The sequence below is a fragment of the Anguilla rostrata genome, chromosome 9 (assembly GCF_018555375.3).
Source record: "Anguilla rostrata isolate EN2019 chromosome 9, ASM1855537v3, whole genome shotgun sequence".
Taxonomy (NCBI): domain Eukaryota; kingdom Metazoa; phylum Chordata; class Actinopteri; order Anguilliformes; family Anguillidae; genus Anguilla; species Anguilla rostrata.
In genome coordinates, this window is record NC_057941.1 from 9,534,103 (window position 1) to 9,558,556 (window position 24,454).

A 24,454-nucleotide genomic window follows, 5' to 3' on the forward strand; every position below is an offset into this window, starting at 1 on the left:
ATTTTTTAACTGCAATGTTAAATACTGCTGTCCATTCTGGACTCTAGCAGGATGTGTGGTTCCATACGTTTCCCGGAGGTTTACCTATAGAATCTTCTGGCAAGGTAAAGATCACAGGGTTAGAAAGGTGTCCAACCCACAATAACATCTCAAAAAAAGAAAGCAAACCATATATATTATGAAAACGGTAATACCGGTAATTACACAGAGCTGTGCAAAACATTAGGTCTGTAGCAATAAAACGGTCAATGGCTATTCAAAATCGAAGTCTGAGTGACTGATGGAAGCGTGTTTTTAACGATTAGCCTATCTACTGTGTTATCGAATGCAGTACATGGGCTTTGCACTTTGTCTGCGCTCTGCAGTAGCGGGGATGCTAAGTGATGCTAATACAACTCCACGTCACATCAAGTTCGATCAATATCGTGGCCTTTTTTGAAGAACCTTATTCACAATTTACGCTCTCCACCACGTTTGGACTAAGTCCATTTTTTCCTTCAATGTCATAAAATGTGTTCTGCAAAACCGCCTTCATATCAATGAACCAGATTTGTGAACCGTAATAGTATCTAGCCTATCAAGCAGGTGTCCACGGCGTCTTCGACTGCGTTCATGCTTCGCTCTTACTATCCGATTTGTTTTAGGAGCAGAATTTAAAGGTTGCGGGAAATGGGGCATCGCGTTGTACGGAGTGTCTTTTTACTATGGCTTCTTGATAAATCACTCGCAGGTTTTCCCAACCAGATAAATATAGGTAAGTAAATTATAATTTTAAATTTAAGTCATTCTGAGATGTAGCATATGCTGTTAAATGTCCTGGGTTGTTTCTGCATGGCTATATGCTACTGTAATAAAGCGTTTACCATACAGATTACTATATAAAGGACATAAAGTTTGAAGACCTTTGTTTCCTTTTTTCCCTCTGCTTTAAGAAACAATAGACCCGGCTCTTCGGTTTTTGCATGCAATTGAATTCACACTCGCAAGTTACAGTAGATAGGCCTACGTAACTTATTCGATAACTTATCAGAATTATAAATGGAAATACGCCGACAATAGAGTGTACATGTTTTGGGAAAATAAAGTCATCTATACCAAAAATGCAGTTTACAAAACAATAAAGACCGTTGTTAATAGAAAGATTGCGTTTAATATTTCGAAAATATCTTAATACATGGTCCTGTACAGGCGAATGAGAGTGAATTATTTATTATTTATTTTTTTATTTTTACCGCATAGCCTACGTAGTCATTTAGAAGCGTTAAAGTGGCTACATTCAGTGAACTCCGGATCAAACAGAAAAATTTGATTTGGATTGTGTCGACACGACCCGAGTCAATTGGACGTGGCTGTCATTCGGATTTGTTGCGGGATATGTTACCTTTTTGTTCCTCAGAGTTCTGCTGTTTGTCAAAGGGTCAGTTTATATATCATGGATCAGACTGGTCACCTTCTCTTCCAGGTGGACTTTTCATGCGTTCTACGGTGCAGGAGCACAGCGCCTTCAGATTCGCATTACAACTGTACAATACCAATCAAAATATAACGGAGAAACCTTTTCATCTGAACTACAATGTTGATAACCTCGAATCGTCCAGTAGTTTTTCTGTCACTCATGCATGTGAGTATCAACGTCTTTATAGTCATGTTGTACACTGCTTAAACCATGGGTATGTTGTGTTTCTGCCTTCTTTTCCTGCAGCAAGACACATATTTTTCACAACTTTACGTTTTCACACATTAATAGTCAAGTAATATTAATATCGACTTTGTTCGAATGGTTTCACCAATCCAAGATCACATCCTACATCACATATTTCCGACAGACAAGATAGTTTTGAAGGGCATGAATCACGGTATGCAGATTATGTGATACATTTACCTGTTCTAGTATTTTATTGCAGTTGTTTTAGCCAGTATAATGCCATGGGGTAATATATTGGGTTCTTTTAAATGCACGTAGATATACTGATTTTATTTTTTCTATAAAGCAGTCACAGTAACGTGTGACCAGCACCTGTCATGAGCGGAAGTAGATTGTCACTAGAGTGTGAGGAGCAAGAGTTATATACAGAGTGTCAGATTCCAGCTGCTTTTTAAACGAAATTTAAATGTAAAAGATTAAGACAAAAAGCCATCTGATAATCGATTTGAGAATATAGTTTTTTTTTTTTTTTTTTTTTGAAATTCAGATATAAATTGCAAATCTGTAATTAGAATAAATGTAAAATGCTTGTGTATGTAGACTGGCTTGGTGTTCTGCCAATTGATGTCAACCATGCCCTTCTCTGGGTGGGTCAGGATTTAATGATCATCACATCCCCTCTGGCTATGACTGTTCTAAAGCTGGAGCAATCAATAAGTTGACAGTCGCTGAGTGGTATCAGTGTATATCGCTGGGCAGCAGAGAGCTCGGCTGTCCTGTCTATGTCTCGTGCAGACTCCAGCAGAGTGGAGCTGGCGCCATCACACTGTTCCCTCAGAGACACAATGTCCTCTATCAGCCCTGAAGGATATCCATGTAGCCAACGAAAGAGTCTGCCACACAGTCAGTCCCTCTCTCTTTTTTCACTGCATGTCAATAGTTTGGCTGGTCCCAAAGTGGGATAGAATCCTCTAATTGATCTAGTCTGTGCTGGGCTTAACAACTCCCTGTAGTTGATGTTCATTACTGTAGTTCATTACTGAAGACAAGACAGTTTTAGTGTAAAAAGGCATGATTTCCAGGCTTATGTAGTGTTGAGAGCATGGGGGTGCTGGCTTGAAGCCCTGTGACAGTTTAGCCTACTGTCAGCTCTCCTCCTTTGGCCAAACATGGCTATTCCTGAGTTCTTCGCAGTATCGATGGTACCTTAAGTGCTTCTGAATAGTATCCTTGTGGGTGTGCAGAATAAACATTTTTTACATGTATGAATAATTTTATTTGCTTTGTAGCTTTACTGAGAGTCATGGCTTTGGGGTACAATGTGTTACATATATCGTAATTTGTTTATGCACATGATCAGTAAAGTATCCTGCTCAGTAGTACCATCAGTGCTGCATCATGTGATACTAAATATGTAAGCACATGGCTAGTGCCTGAATGCACTGTGAAGATTTGGTTGCGATTCTGTTTGTAAGATTGGAAGTACGCCAGTGATAATTGTGCTTTCCGATCACCCACCAATGTGTTGTTGCACTGCCAGCTTTGTCGTTGCATTAGACCTACTACACTAGATCTTTCTGCAGTTCACTTGCTTTAGCTAACTGCTTAGCTTACAGTGCTTTAGCCAGCAGGCTAATAACAGTAAGACTGTCCAAACCAGATCCTACCTGAATAACCACATAGTTACACAAGCCTGGCATTGTTTCCTATAAGATGTTGGTATGTACACATGACACCAGTTCCGGAACCAACTGCAAGCGGAAGGCAGCCATTATTGCAGAGGGCAGCTGGTTTTGCAGCGACACCACCACCGTCACTTGCGTACCTTTCAACTATGGATTAATACCGCCGCCTACTGCGTACCAACACTCACGCACATTTCAACAATGGGCAGTCAATGAGTTAGCCAGCACCTCAGTAAGAGAAATTTACTGTTCTTAGCCGGCCTTCGGGGTCCGGCAAATATCTAGCCGAATGGACCATACGTCAATACATGGTTTGGGGGGTTTTTGTGCATCAAGAGCAGGGTTGAGCGTGCTTTTATCTGTGTGTTAGAAATGGTTGATTACCCAAGTAGATATATTTATTTAGTTCAAGGATAGCTGAAGGGTACACAGTAAAACCTGACTGAAATTAATCACTTACCCCTGAACAGAATAAATAATTTATTTTTATATGATTCTGAATAGTTGGCAAAACATTATTAAACATGGAATACTAATGTGTTTGGATGGTTTGTTGTAATTTGGATATGTCTAAATTTGGAAAGGTGGCAATATATTAGAATCTTGATGCTGTTCACACATATTTAAAAATGCATGTTATAGGTGTGTGTCATCACAAAATGATCATTGCCCAAGAGCTAAAATGAGATGGATAAACTGTAGTTTAGGATGAAAATATAATTTAAAAATATAACTGCAAGAATGGGTAGTGGTTCAAGAAGATTGACCAGGAAGAGTAAAGACTGGTATTCTTTGGTGACTATATCCCCTCTCCCAATTCTCCTCCACCTTCTATGAGGTTTGAATTGTAAATTTGTGTAATTGTGTTTATTAGATCCATTTACATGAGCTGTTGTGATTTTTGAGGAAAGTCCAGAAGCAGATTTTTTGTATCCAATTTAATGTTTATATGCATGATTCATCATTGTTGTGGCATCACTATTTGAGCTGCTAGTGAGAACACACTGACCTGCAAATGAGGTCTGCTAAGATGTTTGTCAGATGTTTGTGTCTAAGAGCGCAGGGTTACTCTAAAGTATAGTAAATATATGCCGGTATATACACTGCCACTGCCATTTTTTTTAAAGCAATACATATGTGCTGGCTATATGTGATTTTTGCTTGCTTGTGTGTTTTGTACATTTACTTTGATTGGCTCTTCGTTTGCCTGTGAGAGAGTTATCCTAATGTCAGGTGTATGGTGCCTTCAGTCTGTTCCCAGTTCTCCAGAGGTGTTTATGCCATCTTTGGATTCTACGACATGAAGTCCATGGACACCCTCACCTCCTTCTGTGGGGCCCTGCACACCGCCTTTGTTACACCCAGCTACCCCGCTGATGGCGACGTGCAGTTTGTCATCCAGATGCGGCCGGAGCTGCGGGACACCATCCTGAGCATGCTGTCGCATTACAAGTGGGAGAAATTTGTCTACCTCTATGACACAGAGAGAGGTAAACAGTGGCTTGTGTAACTTGTTGGAAGTTGGGGGGGGGGGGGTGATGGGGGGGTTACTGTTTAACCTCTCCACTGAGAACCAGGGTATAACCTGAAGTATAAGAATCTGCTTGATTAAACATCTATTTTTGTCCAGTCACAAAAACAGGATACAGCTTTGTATTCACACGAAGTAAGAGAGCGTATACGTGTTGATTCCAGTTTACTGGTCTCATATGGAAGAAAAACCCGTGCCTGTTTGCTCTTCTTCCAGGATTCTCAATACTGCAAGCCATCATGGAGTCAGCAGTGGCCAACAATTGGCAGGTGACTGTTCGGTCAGTGGGAAGCATCACAGATATTCATGAATACAAGCGCATCATTGAGGAGATGGACAGGAGGCAGGAGAAACGATTCTTGATAGATTGTGAAGTGGAAAGGATAAATGGTTTTCTGGAACAGGTAAAGTCCATGTGCTCATTATTGCGTTCCTACAATGCCTCTGGTCAAGTAACTTATTCTTCTTCATTATTATTATTACTATTATTATTATTATTATTATTGGCAAACACACACATGCACGCACTTTGTTAGTGTCAGGTCTTTCCTGTTTCTTCCACAAGTCTGGTGAATGTGGGTCACTGAAAATTATATTTTGTTCTTTAACTTCACAACCTGCATATGTTATTCACACTGCATGGGGATCATAATATAGTCAGTTTATATAAGATTATGTGAAGTGTACGAGGTGCTATTTTGAGAACCGCAAAAACCTTTGACCTGGATATGTTTTTTCCCTGTAGGTTGTAACACTTGGGAAGAATGGCCGAGGCTACCATTACATCTTGGCCAATCTGGTGAGTGTCAGTTAAACCTTCCTGTGGGCAAAGAATGAATTAGTGTGGAGGTGTGGACAAATGTCTATATAAGTTTTTATAGTGGGAACAATATTTATTGTGCTGCAAGATGAATAATTTTCAGGCAAAAGCTTTTTGGCAAAACTGAATATTTCGCATAACAGTCTTACTGCATTTTGACACATACTGCATTATGGCAAGCAAAATAGAAAGAACCAAAGAACAGAATAGTGCTTTCCCTGATGTTGTCCCTGGTCATATTTTGTTCCAGGGCTTCTCGAATGTGAGCCTAGACAAGGTCATCCTCGGTGGCGCGAACATTACTGGATTTCAGATTATCAACCCTGGAAACCCTGTCGTACAGCAGTTTCTCCAACGCTGGGACCGACTGGATGAGAGAGAATTCCCAGAAGCAAGAAATGCACCACTGAAGGTTAGCCCCTGCCACAGTTTCGCTGTTTTCACCATCCCTAATAAGCACCATGGGCTCTATTTTCTGGCCAGTGCCAGCGGTGTTGTGAGTCATTATGACCGGCTTGTTTAAAATGTGGCTGTTCATTTTAAACAAGCTGGTCATAATGTCAGCGCACTGAGATATGTTGGTGTGGAAAAAGTGGAGATGCCTCATAGGGGAGGTGATCTTGAAAAAAGGCTTCTCCAACGTGAAACCTTCTGGATCTATTTCCTCAATGCCATGTCCCCCAATGGTCTAAATGAGGAATTTGATATAAAACCTTTTTTTCTTTTTTGCCCTCTTTTCCAGTACCCTAGTATGCTAGTGACTAAAAAACAATCTTGTAATTGTTTTTTGCTTATTATACCATTTATACCACCTTTTAACTATTATTCTTATATGATATGTAAAAAATTTTACTTGGTGGTATGCCGTTTGCTACTTTTACTATTATGTATCTCTATATATTATTAAGATTAAGTTGATTAAATGTTCTGATTAAAGATGTGTAATATGATAGTGAATTAATATTTCTTTATAAAACAAGACATTCTAAATGGTCATGCTAGAAGAATATATAGTGATCATTACCTGTGTTTAGTGATTTTCTTGGCCCAATCGTGCTGATTCTGCTATTTTAGACTATTTTTGTAGCAAGTACTTAGAAAATTGATTTCTGCGAATAGATGTGTCTCATGTTTCTTATTTATAAGTAGTACTGGAAGCGGAAGTAATGGGCTCTGGCACCGCCCTGAAGATCTTTTGTCGAATGACTCAAAACTGGACACTTGCTCCTGACATCACTATTGCAGCCACAGCATAACCTGCATTAAATTTGACTGCATACAGTTTCCTGACTGTAGCTCCCTACTAACTGTGGAACACTGCTGATAACTCAGCTTGCACTCTGCGTGCATACTGACTATGTGTGTGTGATGTGCAGGCAACTTCATGCCACTTTTGGATTTTTGCACTGAAGGTGAGCGCCCGTACCAAACCTGTTTGATGTACGGTCCATGTGCTGCTCTGCTCTGAATTTCAGTATACGTCTGCGCTGACCCACGATGCAGTTTTGGTTATTGCGGAGGCCTTTCGGTACCTGCGCAGGCAGAGGGTGGACGTGTCTCGGAGGGGCCGGGCTGGGGACTGCTTAGCCAACCCCGCTGTACCATGGAGTCAAGGCATTGACATTGAGAGAGCGCTCAAAATGGTAGGAGCGAGTTGCAGTTTTCATGGCAGCCAAAGTTCCCCTTTGCCCTTAAAACAAAGAAATGAAAAATAGGTGCAAGACAAATCTTTTACAGATGCACAAAAATTATTTTGAACTACCGGTCTTGTATCTAGGCTTTCCCCCCCCGAATGAGTCTGAATATTTGTTCGGTTTTCTGTTTGATTCAGTTTAAAAATCAGGCAAAACGGGTGATTTTTATTGGGTTTTGTATGTTACTATATGGCAGGTACAAGTACAAGGTATGACTGGAAATATACAATTTGATACCTTTGGTCGAAGATCTAACTACACCATTGATGTATATGAGATGAAGCCAGGTGGGGGACGAAAGGTAAGCAGATGGAGGCTGTTTTTGATTGCGCAGCTCGCTCTTCTACAAAATTTTTATTTTTGATGGTAAGAACTTCATATGTGCTGTAAATTCTGGTGGCTCTTACCTTCATTATGGAGGTTTGAAAGGAGCTGCAAATTGCTACAGACAAGTTTGATTTGCTTGCTTGATTTGAAGTTCCTTTATGTTCATACTGAATAAAGAACAATTTACTAACTAATAACCAATTCTGTAAAAGGTTTTTAGTAGTGTTATTGTTATTGCCATTGTGTTGCCATTTTCCACATTTCAGAAAGATCGGATTGGTCATATCACCAATTAAAGGTTCAGGAAATTGAAATCTGTGAATTCTTTGCTGATGTGTTGTTTTAATGTTTTTTGCATTCAGAAATGACCCGGAAATATTTTTAAATGATTCTTGCAGAAAAGAAAAAAAAACAAACATAGAAAAAACTGTGCCAAAATTGGCTTGCTTTCCCCCTTGGCTAAACGCCAGGTTTTAGTGATAATTAAATAGCTTTCAAACTTAGTTATATGGAATTAAAACCTTTCTTTATTCGGGTAAAATGGTTAGAGTTTGAGACAGCTGTTGAGTCTGTTATTGTACAGTTGTTCAGTGTTACAATATTGTTACACATTGAATGATCTGCAGGTTTAAATATACGATAGTAAAGCCTAGCTAATGCCTCCGCTGAACCGATCACGATAATCTAATAGTGTTTATTAGAATTTAATGGTTGTAATTGGGTTAGTTTCCTGGACATTTAAGACACCCAAGTGAGGATGTGCATTGGGAAAAAATGCTTAATTTGCACGTAAAAATTTTAAATGCATCTCAAACCAGGATTGGGCCTTCTGGGAAACAGGAACTACATGAGTGGTAATCACACACTGCTACTTTAAGGTTCCTACATATAAGACTGAAAGCCCATTTGTATTTGTTAATGGATGATTGCTGCTAATGTACTAAGCACAACACAGGTTATTTGAAGTGTGCTGCCAGCATGATGATCAGCGTACCTATTTAGACTCAATTATGTGTGCTGTGTCCTCAGACTACAGCTGAAGATCATTAGATTATACATGGCAACATGAATACTCAAGCATAATTTCATCATAATTTTCTTTATCGAATGTCATGGCTGTTTAAGTGAATACATTATCACGGAGCCCCATGGAAGAGTCCTGAATAATCCCTTCATACATGTCTCTGTGTTCGAGAGTGTGGAGGGCAGGGGGTACGGATGTTTCTGGTAATAATGATGATGTTTGTGTCATTTTCAGATCGGGTACTGGAACGAATATGAAAGATTTGTGTATATTATGGATCAGCAGGTTACCAACGAGTCGTCATCTGTGGACAACCGAACAATTGTGGTCACTACTATTATGGTACACTTTCCTTGTAGTTTTAAATGTCCCACAAGTTCTGCCACTCAAGGTCAAGGTGTTGATTCCAAAATTGATACATTCTGTCCTGGGCGGGTAGAAAATACTTTTTGTGTTGCTTTCCATCCACTCACTACATGCCGAAACAGTCAATACTCTGAGTGTTTCAGCTGTACCCGTGTGGGTGTCAAAGCATTTTGGTTTTCTATACTTCAGTGGCCTGTTTTAGCAGTGACATCACAATAACAACTTTGGGTAATGGTAACCATATCACTTTCTCCATCTAACACACATACCATGCACACGTAAGTAAACCTGTCTCTTTCTCATCAAGTAAATGGTTGATGACTTATAGAATGGATAAACAAGCAATCCAATACTTTTAAAAATAGCTTTTTACCTGGCTATGCAAAAACAACCAGTATTTGACACAGGACAAACACTTATGCTTCAGCTTTTAGTTTTTGTCCTTTTGCTCAAATCTATTTTGCATTGTCTATGAGGAGTTCTGCATTGAAGTGTGGCCTGTGTGTCCATATTGGTTTCAGAGGGAATTATAAGAAGTGTTAATAGTTGCTAGTAGGAATCCGGTTTGTGACGTTAATATCTTGTTATAACAGAGGCATCATTTTAAATGGTACATATTGGAATGCTTTTTGTTTTGTTCCGTTCAAACCATTGTCCAATGCAGAATGCCCCTTTTTCTGGCTCTGCCTATTGTCTTATTGCAGGTTGATTTCAAAATGTGGAAATCCATCACTAGATTCTCTTAGGATTTAAACTCCAGAATTATGTCAGCCTAGATCTCGTGGGAACATTCACTGACCACTTCTGAAATAGGAAGGCCAAACAGCTGGGGCTGTAATGCTATTTAGTATGTTCTGTGTTCCTGATTCTCTTCAGATGGTAAGTTGGAAAAATACAGGGCCAAGTAATTTAGGAAACAATGGGTAACATGTCTTTGGAACAGAGCTTGTTTAATTTGTGTGAGCTAAGATATTATGCCAATATTTAAAGTTGTAACCTAATTTTGATATAATTCTTTTAATGGCAGGTCTAGATTTAGCAAGTTATAATTAATGACTTACAGACAATGCTTTGTTTGCATGAGTTACTTGGCATTTTGGTATGCTGAATTTTGTTAAATATTTTGATATAACTTTAATATCAATATTGCATAAAGGAATACAGTTATAAGCACTTAAATGGCCCGTCAAGTCGTAACTTGGTGGATGGCATACCTGCCATCCCAATAACGTGCCCAAAGGCGGCACCCGACTGTGTGAGAAAAAATGCAAATACCTCTTCTTCTATGTGAGGTATTTGCATTTTGCCTATTAATGAGTTGGCTAGATAATATCAAAACACCACCAGCACTGTCCTATCCTTCTCCAGTCATTGCCATTTACTTTATGAATGGAGAAAGTGTCAGTTCAAATGCTTTCTCCATCCCCACCCCCATTCCCCAGAGATATAACAGCTTTAGCATGAGGGATCCTGGGAGTGACAACCTGGCACCCCATTCCTCAAAGTTATACAGGGCTACTGTCTGCTGTGATTATGCATGTGTAACTATAAACCAGTGTGTGTTTAATTAACAGGAAGCACCGTATGTGATGTACAAGAAAAACTACATGAATCTGGAGGGGAATGAGAGATACGAAGGCTACTGTGTTGATTTAGCTTCTGAAATCTCAAAACATGTGGGGATAAAGTACAAGCTCTCTATTGTATCGGACGGAAAATACGGTGCCAGGGATCCTGAGACCAAGACATGGAACGGGATGGTGGGTGAACTCGTGTACGGGGTAAGTAACAGGAAAAAACTTTAAACCTACAGAGGTCTTCACGTGGCAGCATATACAGGAACGCATTTAAAAATAATGTTTATGGTGGTAAGGATTGAATGCCCCCATTTCATTTGAACATATAAGTGCTACATAAATTTTCTAAAACTGAAAATATGGGAACACAATCTTCTGAATTAGGTGCAGGCTCAATGTACTCCAAGGGTGTTGGTCTTTTCTGACACTTACTTTAGAATATAAAGTTACAGAATTATGGAATTATATAAAAAGTTGTAATACAAGTGGATATATAAAATATACATGGGTTATTGGTTTGTGTATATGGTGTCCTAATCAACAATGAAAAGTTACCAGATTCAATGGACTAAAAGTTTTTAAAAATCCATAAATTTGTAAAAAACCTCTCCACCAGCTAACTGACAGCAAAATTACTGGCCAGATTTACCAACCAGGTTTCCCATCATGCACATCAATACTTCACAACAGAAACATGAATGGCTTTAGACCTTTTTGGCAGACCAGTAAATTGGGTTCATATTGGCAATCTGTCAAAGTGGGTATATGCAGCCCTTTATTGGTTTTTGAAGTTAATGATTTTCCATTTTTGTGTACTTGGAATGGCAGCATTAAGTTAAACACCATACTCCATCTGTTTACATGCATCAGGCATGGAGAGTTGAACATCCATTTTGTTGATTTCTTGCCTCATTTAGTGTATCTACAAAGTAAAAAACTGAAATCTACATCTACATTTTTGCCACCCTAAATTACTTCAAATGAGTGCTAGTGTAGTGGTCATTAAAATATGTTTATGAAACCATCTGAAAAAGTATTAATGTTTTATATTTCATAAAGTGCAGCAACAACCATATTTTTGCTACAGATTATTACAACAATTTACCTGACATAGTGCAACCAATTCAGAATTGATTTCAAAAGTCTGCAGATTCCTCTATAAAACTGTATTGCTTTCAAAAGCTGATTCTTTGTTTACTAATACATACTGTACATGTTTTCATTTCCAGCGAGCTGATATTGCGGTCGCTCCACTAACTATAACACTGGTGCGAGAAGAAGTCATTGATTTTTCTAAACCATTTATGAGTTTGGGAATCTCCATTATGATTAAGAAGCCTCAAAAATCCAAACCTGGAGTGTTTTCCTTCCTGGACCCCTTGGCCTATGAAATTTGGATGTGTATAGTGTTTGCCTATATTGGAGTCAGTGTGGTCCTCTTCCTGGTCAGTCGCTTTAGTCCCTATGAATGGCATATGGAGGACATTGATGAAGCCAAAGACCCCCAGACCCCTCCGGATCCACCCAATGACTTTGGAATTTTTAATAGTCTCTGGTTTTCCCTGGGGGCCTTTATGCAGCAAGGATGCGATATTTCGCCAAGGTTGGTTAATTCATTCACATCCATCACCTTTTTGCATTTTATGGTCAAAAAGCGGATGCCATGGTGCATATATGTTATTGTAGTTTCTCCTGCTCCATCATATTTACTTTGACCACCTCCACCTCTATCCCTCACCATGCTTGCAGTCACTCCATACATCCACAAAAATAACTTATATCCACCATGCCGGGGACTGTAAAATGCACAGGTCATGTTTTGTGCTTTTCCCCCCTTCTTGACAACGCTTGGAGGGCTACCGTGTTCTTGCTGCATATTCCATTTTACGGTCATCAGCTTGGTGCATATAACATATTTACAGTGGAAGAGAAAACATCGTTAAAAGGCCTCATTTTGGCAGCAGCACTCTGATGAAGAACCTTAGAAGCAGCTGTTTCTTGGGGACTCTTTCCTCTGATTCCTCTTTTCCAAATGGCCTCCTCCTATTTTCCTGCTTCTTCATGTTTTGGTCCATCTTTTCATATTGATCAAGGAGTGTAGTTCTTTCACTCTGCATCACTTCCAAATCACTGGAAAATAAGTTATTGTCCCACTTCACCTTACGATACTCATTGTTTAAGTCTGTCATGTTAAAATGAGATCTCTACTGCCCCTCAATGGATTTTACCATTAATGTATGGTTCAGATCGTGTGCACTCCAGGACATTGTATATGAAGCAAAACAATTAATATGAGGTTAAAGTGCAGACTGTCAGCTTTAATTTGAGGGCATTTACATATATTTTTATGTTTGTATATGTGTATACACACACATACACCCTTCATAACCATAATGTTTGGCTCTCTACTCCAAAATGTTTCATTTGTAATCCAACAATTCCCATGTGGTTCAAGTACAGATTTGCAGCATTTATTTATTATTTTAAAAAGTGTGTTTTTATACATTTTGGTTCATGTAGAAATTACAGCACTTTTTGGGCATAATACCCTCAATTCACGGCACCATTGTGTTTATGAAAAATGGCTTCACAGGGTTTTCCAAGAGTTGTGCCCATGAAAGTCAAGGAAGCCACAATGAGGCAAAAAAAAAACAAAAAAAACAGACATAAGCCAAACATTATGCGTGCCAAAATCAAATATTTATGTAATACCATTAAAAATAAAGAGCACTGGTGAGCTCAGCACTTCGCGAAGGGCCTGTTCAGCTAAGAAGTAACTCTACAGTTGATGACTGCAGAATTCTCACCAAAATGAAGACAAACCCCTAAACACCTATCCGGCAGATCAGAAACACTCTTCATGAGGCGGGCATGCATGTGTGAGTGACTGTTCACAAAAGTGACTGTTCACTTTACAAACAGAACTACTGAGGCTACACTGCGTCACTAGTTACTTACAAAAACAGGTTACAGTTTGCTAAGAGGTACCTAAAAGCCTGCATAGTTCTGGAAAAAACTTGTTGTGGACAGATCAGACCAAGATTCACTTGTATCAGAGTGATGGAAAGAGCAAAATTTGGAGGCCAAAAGGAACTGCTCGTGATGCAAAGCACCCCCCCCCCCCCCTCCCCCCCCACATGTGTGAAACATGGTCATGGCGCTGTCACAGTTTGGGCATAGATGGATGTCACAGGTCCTGCCTCACTTTTATTCATTGATGATGTAACTGCTGACAGCGGCAGCAAAATGAATTCTGAAATGTACAGAAGCATCTTATCTGCTCAAGTTCAACCAAATGCCTACACACTCATTGGACAGCTCTCCATCCAGCAAGACAACGATCCCAAACATGCAGCTAAAGCAACAAAGGAGTTTTTCAAGGCCAAAATGGAAAATTCTTGACGGGCCAAGTCATTCACTTGATCTGAATTCAACTAAACACATATTTTGTACACTAAAGAGTAAACCTAAGGAAACTAGTCGTAAAAACTAGCAGGAGCTGAAGATGGCTGAAGTACAGACCTGGCAGAGCATCACCAGAGAAGATACTCATGATGTCATGATGTCTGTGGATCAAGCAATCATTGTAGGCAAAGGATACGAGACAAAGTACTAAACATGACTACTTTCATTTACATAACATTAATATGTCCCAAACATTATGGTGCCTTGAAATGTGGTTATGGGGAAATGGGGTGATGTATAAAAGCTGGTGTAATTTCTACATGGTGAAACATGGTGAAAATACCCTTTAACAAAAGCTGAGAATCTGGAATTTAATTATATGGAGCGAAATCAAGAAAGAAAATATCTTTGTATATTTTTATACAATATATACAGACGGCTAACAAATAATTTTTTAAAAAACCTGAATAAATGAGTGGAGAAACATAACAAATGCAGATGCTTCCGTACAGGTGAACTGCATGATACAATTAAGCAATTAGCATCTATCATGAATAACTGCGCGAAGTAAAATGCAGAACAGCGCTTATTAAATCTATGTCTTTTTGTTTTGCTGTGTCTGGGCTTCTTAACAAACACTTAGTTGGAATCTGATCCCAAACCACAGGGTCTGTAGCCACGACCACCCCTCCCCACACAGAAAAAGAGTTTAGAATAACGAATACAGGTAAAAGGTGTAAGAATTCAGCTGAAGTGTATAAAGACTGAGATTGCCCATGAATCCTAGATATGCCTCAGCATAGTTATTTTGTAATATAAAAAAAAAAAAAATCCTGCATAGTATGCCTTTAAATTCTTGAGCCACTTTTAGCAGTGTTTTTTTATGTTCGGTCAAAAGTGTAAAAATGGATCAAAGCTCAGTGCAGTTTCTAGAAGCTGAATTTAGGGCCATAGAAACATGTTAGAAATCCATAATGTGGGGCCCTTCACGAGCTGTGCTGTCTCTGTTACTTTGGCTGTATTGTGTAATTAACTTGTGGGAGTGAGCTCTGGTTTTATTCCTTCCCCAGTTTCCTTCCACCTTCCCGTTTTTGGCAGTTGTGGAACACTTTACCTGGATGTCACAGTGGCTTCAGCAGTGACAAGCCTCTTTGAGGTTTTCTGAATATTTTCTATGTGATGTGATCCATGTTTCATGCATATTCCACTTTAACTCATGGTTAACTCATCTTTTTGGCATCTTTTATGCATTCCATTCACAGGTGCTTTTTAACTTTTTATGAGCATGTTCATCAGGTTGTTCATCGTGTTCATTTCTCCTTATGCACTGAGGAATGCAAACCAAAATGTTTTTGATCTGTAAAATCATTAGAAGGAAAAGCATTATGCAGTAGTGTAGGTTATTTTGAGTAATAAGCATATTTGTAAAAATATGAACTGAATTCTGAAAAATCTAACATTACGATGTAGAGTTGATTGCACTTCCCAGGAGTACTAACAGTGTGTATCATAGTGTGGAAGAGGGCGACTACAGATAAAACTAATAGAACAATGGTAGTGAATGGAGTTTATAGGTCTGAGACAGCATAAAGAATTTACTGTACAGGGTGACGATGGCATGAAATCATATTTGCATCTTCTACTGTAAAAGACAGCCACAGTTCCTCTCTTTCTTTCCCTCATCATATTCAGCCTTTCCCTGGCACTGTTTTACCTGCCTCATAATTTTCTTTCCATTGTTATCTCTTGCCTGTTCTTTTTCTTTTCTGCCCTCCATCTCCTTTGTCTTGCTGTCACATTCTCACTGTACATCTCCACCTTTCTGTTATTCTCTCTCTCTCTCCTCTCTCTCTCTCTCTCCTCTCTCTTTCTTCAGGTCCTTGTCAGGCAGAATAGTGGGAGGCGTGTGGTGGTTCTTCACACTTATCATTATCTCATCCTACACAGCCAACCTGGCTGCCTTTCTCACAGTGGAAAGGATGGTCTCCCCTATTGAAAGTGCGGAAGATCTAGCGAAACAAACTGAAATCGCCTATGGGACCTTGGACTCAGGCTCCACCAAAGAGTTTTTTAGGGTGAGTTTCTTTCTGGGAGTTTATTTTTGTATCGATAGAAGAATCATATAAAGCCCTGGCGGTACAGACGAGATCCTGGAGGAGTGATTGAAAATAACTGCAAGGTTGTTTATTGTATGCTTTTACTTATGAATTTTATATGACAATGAATCATTGTTGTCCTCAAAATACTTCAACAAATAATAATAATAATAATAAATCCTCTGTGAATTGATTGGCTTGATGCAGGTAAAAACATTTTTTAAATGTATTTCAATATAAAACCAAAGAATAAAGAACATTCAGTTTATGGCTGTGCCACATAAATATTTTCCTCAGTTGAGGACAACATTCGTGTAATTTTAAAACATTAAAACTCACTCACTTTAGTATAAATAGACCAACTCTTGAATCATAACATTTTTAATCTGTGTTTCTCCCATTAGCTCCTGGGCCAGTCTGTATTAGCTATTGTGCTAACACAAATCTCTTTGGTTTACAACAAACACATTAAAAATACAAATACATTACAAAAACTATCTTTGCTGAATCTTTGCTGCGGGGACCACAAAATGGTCAAACCGGGTTAGCAAATTATTGGTGGCAACTGTAGATTTGTGTGTATATATTGTGAGAAGTGAAGCTTTGGAAGGAAGTCTGTACATCTCTGGTGTTAGTGAAAAACAGTGGAGCTTTTAATTGAAACCAGTATGTAGGCCATGTTATTCAAAATAAGATTTCCCAGATATATATGATATTGATCTATTATTCAAAGTTAATTCATGATATTCAGGACCCTGAATTCCATATAGGTTCCCAGTGAAGTATGACTGCGAAAACTGTTAACATTTTTAAACTTGAATTTAAAAAAATTTGTTTTCTTTTTTTTTTTCAGCGTTCAAAAATTGCAGTATATGAAAAAATGTGGTCTTACATGAAATCTGCAGAGCCTTCTGTGTTTGCCAAGACAACACCAGAAGGGGTTTCCCGGGTACGAAAGTCGAAGGGCAAGTTTGCCTTTCTTCTCGAATCCACCATGAATGAGTACATTGAGCAGCGGAAGCCGTGCGACACGATGAAAGTGGGCGGAAATCTGGACTCAAAGGGCTATGGTGTGGCGACCCCCAAGGGTTCAGCATTAGGGTGGGTGGAATAACATAACAATGCTGTCTGTGTTCTTATGGTTCTCCACCCACCCTGATGTCCCATCTGTAATTTCTCTTCTCCCTCCTTTTCTGTCTCTTTTTTGGGTGCACATCACTGGGTAACAATGTTGTGTGTTTTGCTCTCATTATATACAAGGTAATGGGGTGTCTACTACTGTCTGTACGCATCAGGGCTAATTCCATTGTTCCATGTGGTTTTACACATTTTTATGTGTTATATTTACCTGTACATAAAACAATACAAGAGAGTATAACTTGCTATATTCATCAAAATGGCTTAATCCATCATTTGTTTTTTCCTCTTTATTAATCTATTTTCCTGTTTTATTCTGCCATACATCCTATGAGTGTCAACCCATTGAATTGAACAGATTAGGGTTTTTTCTTTAACTCTTAAATGTTCTACTGTCAGTTCTGATGAACATTAATTGCATGCTGGATGTTCATTGTTTTACCAGCACTCTTACGTTCTAAGCTGTGTAATCCTCCACACCACTTTTCCAATATTTAACATTTTATTTGCTGTAAACGTGCTCCTTCTCTCTGCATTTGTGAAATTTTTATCCGGTTTGCCCTTTCCTGCTTAATGATCATTTTAATTATATGATATTGATTGATATTGATATTTGATATTAATATTACTTTTATCATTGCTATGATTATACATTTGATTTCTCACAGACCTGTGCATTTTCTTACAAGTTATGTTTTATCATTTCAAGAAATGCTGTTAACCTGGCAGTCTTAAAACTGAATGAGCAAGGCCTCTTGGACAAACTGAAAAACAAGTGGTGGTACGACAAGGGGGAGTGTGGCAGCGGGGGAGGTGACTCCAAGGTCAGCCTAATGACAACGGGTACCGTAACACTGTGTAATCAACAAGGGTATTGTCATAGAATCAAATGTCATGGCCCATATGTGGCCCTGTTCAACCTTTAAATCTTGCAGATTTTCCAGTTTATTCATTCCATTTATTAAAATGATTTTTTAGATAACTTTTCCCCTGCAGTTTTCAATTGTAGTAACCATGTTATTTCTGCCCTCTGCATCTGCTGGGCAACTTAAATAGTACAAAATAGACCTATTATTTTATTTAGTTTGTTATTCCTGCTGACAGCCATGTGTCATAAGGAGACAGAAAATTAAGTTCCTCTTTCAATTTAAGCTAAGTATACTCTTTATCTCTGTATTCATTACAAATCGAGAGCAGTGTAGACACTAAATCCTTAAAAATACCTTTTAAAAAATTCATTTTGGAATAGCAAAATGGCTTATTTTACATATATTTCCACTTTTATTATCATGTTATCAGGCAGTGATAACAAGTTACTGGCCATCATCCTCACATTGCCAACTACAAATACTAAAGTACTGGGACAGTGACGCAATTTTTGTTGCTTTGGATTTGTCCGCCAACACACTGGATTTGAAATAAAACAATGAGTATGAGGTTAAAGTTCAGAATGTCGGCTTTAATTTTAGGGGATTTACATCCATATAGGAAGTACAGCCCTTTTTATACATATTCCCTGTTTTAGAGGAGTGAAAGTTTTTGGACAATTGGCTGCTCAGTTTCTTGGCCAGCTGTGTGTCTTTGCATCAATAGTGCATGCACAAGAAAGCTAACAAAAGGTCTAGATTTATTCTAGGTGTGGCATTTGCATTTGGAGTCTGTTGCTGTCGTCCCTCAATGTGAATTCCAAAGAAGTGGCAATGCCAGTAAAGCAGGCCATCATGAGGCTGAAAAATAAAAAAAATACTGCTGGCACATTGATATATCAATTCAACCCCTTCAGCAGTATTTTTTAGAAAATACTCAATAGACAAGTATGGTGCCTACACTTTTGTAAGAGTCTTATTTTGAATATGACCTCTTGGTAGCATCAGTCCATTTTTTCAAGGAGGTTTTGGGCTTGAGTAGGCCTTCTGATGGTAGTATCCACATCTGAGTTCCAGAGATGGAATTTCAATCAGAAGCCTCTGAAAGCACCGAGTGCTGCACCCTGTAAACAAGAAAACCCTAACTGTGTTCTTCACCTTTATAGGACAAGACAAGCGCTCTAAGCCTGAGCAATGTAGCCGGAGTCTTCTATATTCTTGTCGGAGGCCTGGGGCTGGCGATGACGGTGGCTTTGATAGAATTCTGTTACAAGTCACGAGCTGAAACCAAGAGACTGAAGCTTGAAAATAATCTACAGAACTTTAAGCCAGCGGCTCCTGCGAATACCCAGAACTTCGCCACATACCGAGAAGGCTACAATGTGTATGGAACAGAGAGTGTTAAAATCTAGCGGTATGTCCTGCCAACTGTCACTGTACGGCTGAGTTTTTGTTGGAACTTTTTGTGTCTTGTGTTCATTGTTTTAATGTGTGCCAGATCTTTCTTTCTCAAAGTGACAGTCTGAGAGTGTTGTATCAATATGTTGTTTACTATCACATGTAGTATTATGTTGTTGTTTTGCAGTACTGGTAATGTCTAAATGTGCCGGAAATATAAAACATTTAGTAAACAGAACATTTATGGAGGGGGTATTCAGGTTATTATTCTGAAATATATCGGATAAGAGATGAGATGGATCTCTAGTAAAATGGACATATTGTAATTTTCATTTACAGGATATTTCTATTTTTCTTGTCTTAATTTAAAGGAGCCACAGCTTGTTGTTGTAGAAACAGGACTTCTGCAGCTGCCATCCTTGAGGCAGTGGACTTGGCTGCTGGTCTGGACCTTGTGGTGCTGAAAAGGACATGTATAGTGAACTGAATTTGGTTCTTTTAGTGCCTTTTTGAGTGCATTATTGTATTATTGCTTTGCTGACAATACAGAGATCATTAAGATCATTGTGAAACAAACAGGAAAGAAAAGAAAAAATATGTCACTTTGTATCGCTACAGATAATGTAACATGAATACAGTTAACCTGAAACTATCCCACAACTATGCTCGAAGTCTAGAGGATAGAGGCAAATGTATCCTCCACTAAAAGTTTTGATCAGCAAATAACAGATGAAAAAATATCATTTTACAGCCAGATTTTATTGGTGAAATGTCACTACTGAAGCACCAGCCATACAATGTGCTATTCATTTCCAAAGTAGTTTTACAACATGAATCATTAATTCATTGTTCTGATAAAAGAAGAATTTTCAGCCCTAGTTTCATGATTTTCTTCAAATTATTTAGCTATATTTTATGTTTTTTCTTGTTACTATTTAATTTTCTTCTTGACAGTGGTTATGTTGTCAAACTTTGTTTCAGAATGTATCTGGTTAATATGGAGTGCATTGTTTTGATAAATGATTTTAAAAATCACATCTGACATAAACTGGTGCCAAAGACACATTTTATGATAGATAAATTATTCAAGAAAAATGGTCAATCTGCGGTTCTAATATGGTGGCATATTGTTACTTGCTAAATATTTCATGTGAACAGGCCACATGGCTCTTCAGTTACCCCAAAGGTGACAGTAGCAAATGTTTATATGCTGTTGTATGCTGGGTTTTCTTTGCTTACACATTGTTATAGCGCATTACAGGATAGCTCTTTGAAAAATATGTATGACATTTTAATTTCATCGTTCAAGGTTCATAGTTCAGTGAGTAATACTAATAGTTTGAATGGTCTGATATTTTCCAATTAGGGGCAGCTGAAGTGTAATTTTCATTTTCTACTGTTATGATTACGTCAGCTCCTATTAGCAAACTGTGATTCATTCATCTTGAAGATATGCAGCAATCATTATTTTATAATGAGTACAACATTTTCATATTAACAAGAATGTTAAAAAAGTAAAGAAACATGCATTTGTTTTGTTCATTTATTAGTGTGAAGGTTTCACAAATGTTTTCAGTTTTTAAAACTACATGTAACATTGGTGATTGCTTAATCAGCCCTACTGTAGTCAACAGTAGAAACTCAACTTTTATTTCATCTGTTTTTGTGTCCTTTTCTTTTTTATAGCTTAGCTGCACTTGCAAAATTGCAAATGGAAAATTGCAACTTTAAGAAAAAAAAAGAGTAGTATCTGCATGTGGGAAAAGTTTACCACACCTCTTTAGTGTTATACAAAGAATTTTAATACCTTTTATAATAAAAGTGTTCAGAAATCAAGAAATTTTGAGTTTGGGGAGTTGTTCATTTTTGGACATTGGCAAGAAAAGAGGTTTTAAAGTAAAGTTGGTCAATTAAAAGAAAACAATTGCAGAATGTGTCAGCAGAACTCAGAGTCATTTTACTGTACCAGTGGTGTTTCCGGGTTCTTAGGATAAATAGAAGGGGTGTTCAGTGAGGCTGCCATTTGTATTTGTATCTGTATTTTATGAGACAAATATTTGGATAGAATGGAAGTGAGTTGAACCGTTACTGTGGGTAGAACTGGAAAAAAGACAATCCTGATTTTTTAAAATGCATATATGTCATTGATACTCCTACTGTTAGGATATTGCAGCATTTAAAGTAATTGATTGATTACAACTACCTCTTATTAGAACAGACTTACATGTTATGTAACATGCTAAAGTAGATGTCTAACAATAGAGCTAACTATTTTATGGCGTCCTGGCAAATGAGCTCTTGCCACCTGCAACAGGAGAAAATAGCCTAACAAGCAATGGAACTTGGAAATGTCCTTGCCATTGTTAGGTACAATTTTAAATAATTAGACTATGTATGTAGCAAAACAGGTACAGCTAGATATCAAAACTTAGCTAACTACAAGATGGCTAACAATACAGTGCTAAAGTTAGCTAATCTCCTCCTGGTCATTCAAGTTCTGCTTAAAGGACCATACCAATATTTTGTATGTTAAAGTGCATTTAGCACAGATTTCCTGTTTTCAATCATGTCATGGCATGGATGCCTGCATTTCGTCTTTTATACATGGAGTGATTTCTGGCAGAAGAACATTCTGTTGTGGTGGTGTCTTCAGGAAATGTGTAGTGATAGTCACAAAGTGCAATGCAGTTACACTTAGCATAGCAGAAAGAAAGCAACACAACTAGGCTACAATAATGTTGTAACACGGAGCTACTGTACACTAACATTAGACTCGACAGCAGTCTCAAAGTCCTGACATTACACTTGAATAAACAAAGGCCTTGATTCCACATATCTAAGCTTGAAAGCTATTTAATTATCGCTAGCTAATGATAGGCCTACTTACTGATCCATCACGCGTCTGTTCACCCTCAATTGTCGCTAGCAATAAAGTTGGGAGGTGAAGGGAGGTAAGGCACTGCACCATGCTTCTCAGCAAAGCCACGTTGTTTTTGTGGATAGGTGAAATCCTCCTCGCAAAAATGGGTGCTACGAATATTAACAGTTGGTGTTATTGAAATATTGCAGTGCCTGTGGGCCTCTAGAAATGAAACCCATTTATTGTGGGTGTCTTCGTTTAAAAAAATAAATAAAAGCATTTTAGTTTTTCTGGATCTAGAGGCAGAATGCTTAGGCATTTCCAGCTTGCCCGCACAAATGTGGCAAGAGCATCATTTACATATTTGAAGTAGACAGGATTTAATCGGTTTTAGCGTGTTTGTGATGTACATTGTACACAGAAAAGCCACCATTTAGCCAAGGGGAAAGCCAGCCAATCTCGGCATAGGCTTTTCTAAGTTTATTTATTTATTTATTTATTTATTTATTTATTTATTTATTTATTTAATTGCAAGAATCATTTAAAAATATTTCGGGGCCATTTGTAAATGCAAAAAGTATTAAAACAACACATGAGCAAAGTATTCACAGATTCCAATTTCTTGGACCTGTATTTACATTTTTGTCTTCATGCCTCACTCATCCAATAAAATAGTATTTGCCAATGAGGATTGATGCTATTTCCTCGCAACGCAATTCCAGATTGGACAAAAAAAAAAAAAAAAAACAATTTCCCTATTCAGAGATTAGCCAGGCTAATTCAATCCGCGCTTTAAAATTCAACAAAGTAACAAAAATAATTTGGATCCATTCAGTGGGAGAAATGTATTGCCTACTATTTCTCCCAAGCAGTCACATATTTGCATTTAAGTTAACTGTACCGTTTGCACAGCTAAATACCTGCACATAAATACTGAATGTAAAGTTGTAAACATTCAAATTGTGGTTAACAGCACAAAATGTAGTTTTATGTACTTGTAGTTTTTAACATACAGTTCAATGTACAAGGATGTTGTTCACACGAGGAGGGTCAATTCTGCGTTTGAAAGTCTAAATTCTGTCATTTTCTTTTACACCTCAGTGATACATTAACAATGGCCTGGCTCTCATCACTACAGAAACAAGAGATGATGATTGACTTTAGAACAAAGACCACTGTTGCAACATTAGTGAATTAATTAATGAAATGATTAAAGTAGAAATACCTTGACAACCACTGACCACAAGTTTTGAATGGCAAAAAAAAAAAAACAGCTGGATTGCCAGCATTTTCACTGCACATCACACATTTCACTGTAAATCACAGAAAAGATTACAAATTATGAAGAAATTGCAATTTTTAAAATGTTAACAATACTATGTTATCTCACCAAGTTTTCTAAAGAGAATTTTAGCATTCTGTAGACAAGGCTGGGAAGGTTGTAACTTAACAGAAATATTACGAAATTGACAAGGAGTGTAATGCAATTTTAATATTTTCGGGGTCAAATGATTTAATTCATCAGGATGTGATATGATGAAATTCCAAACAGGTTGCTTTGCAAGTTCAAGACTCAAACAAAACACCATGTAACACTATGCATTGTTGCAATACATAGAATGACTTGTATACTATGCATACCTACAAGCTCGTACTGTTCACATATTTTTTCATATATCTCACGTATTTAGGTAACTGCTTTTATTATCGATGAATGAAATTGCCATCATTCTTTGTGCTACTGTGCTGATGCACAGAGAATCTTGATTCTGTGCTGATGTTTGCTTGTCAGTAGAATTTCTCTTGTGACTGTCCAACCTGTACCAACAGTGGCTCCATGCTTGTTATCGGAACATGCTTGATTCCTCATGCAAAAGAGAACGTGTTTATATGCTGCCTTTAAGGTTCATAAATAATTACATTAAAATGGATCTCAAATCAAGAAAAACATATGATTGCAGAGTTAAAGTTCTGCAAAATATTGCACAGTATTGCAAAATAAACTGATACATTATTATGAACT

At 37.9% G+C, this 24,454-nt stretch overlaps 1 protein-coding gene across 7 annotated transcripts; it reads left to right on the top strand.

Moving 5' to 3' along the window:
• The first annotated feature begins 110 nt into the window (after positions 1-110).
• On the top strand, positions 111-21,411 carry LOC135262873 (glutamate receptor 3-like). 7 transcript variants are annotated; one of them, XM_064350230.1, is made up of 16 exons: positions 111-754; positions 1,463-1,621; positions 2,441-2,548; positions 4,581-4,820; positions 5,078-5,265; positions 5,607-5,660; positions 5,932-6,093; positions 7,157-7,324; positions 7,572-7,676; positions 8,961-9,068; positions 10,667-10,873; positions 11,899-12,272; positions 15,951-16,149; positions 17,024-17,271; positions 18,017-18,131; positions 19,340-21,411. In XM_064350230.1, exons 1-16 carry the CDS (start codon positions 670-672, stop codon positions 19,583-19,585), a joined length of 2,766 nt encoding a protein of 921 aa, XP_064206300.1. In that variant the 5' UTR covers positions 111-669; the 3' UTR covers positions 19,586-21,411. The 7 variants fall into 7 exon arrangements, 6 of the variants coding, with proteins under 6 accessions (XP_064206300.1, XP_064206302.1, XP_064206303.1 ...); XM_064350229.1 differs by lacking the exon at positions 111-754 and having other exon boundaries at positions 769-1,621; positions 19,340-19,587; positions 19,943-21,411; XM_064350232.1 differs by lacking the exon at positions 2,441-2,548.
• Positions 21,412-24,454: the final 3,043 nt, after the last annotated feature.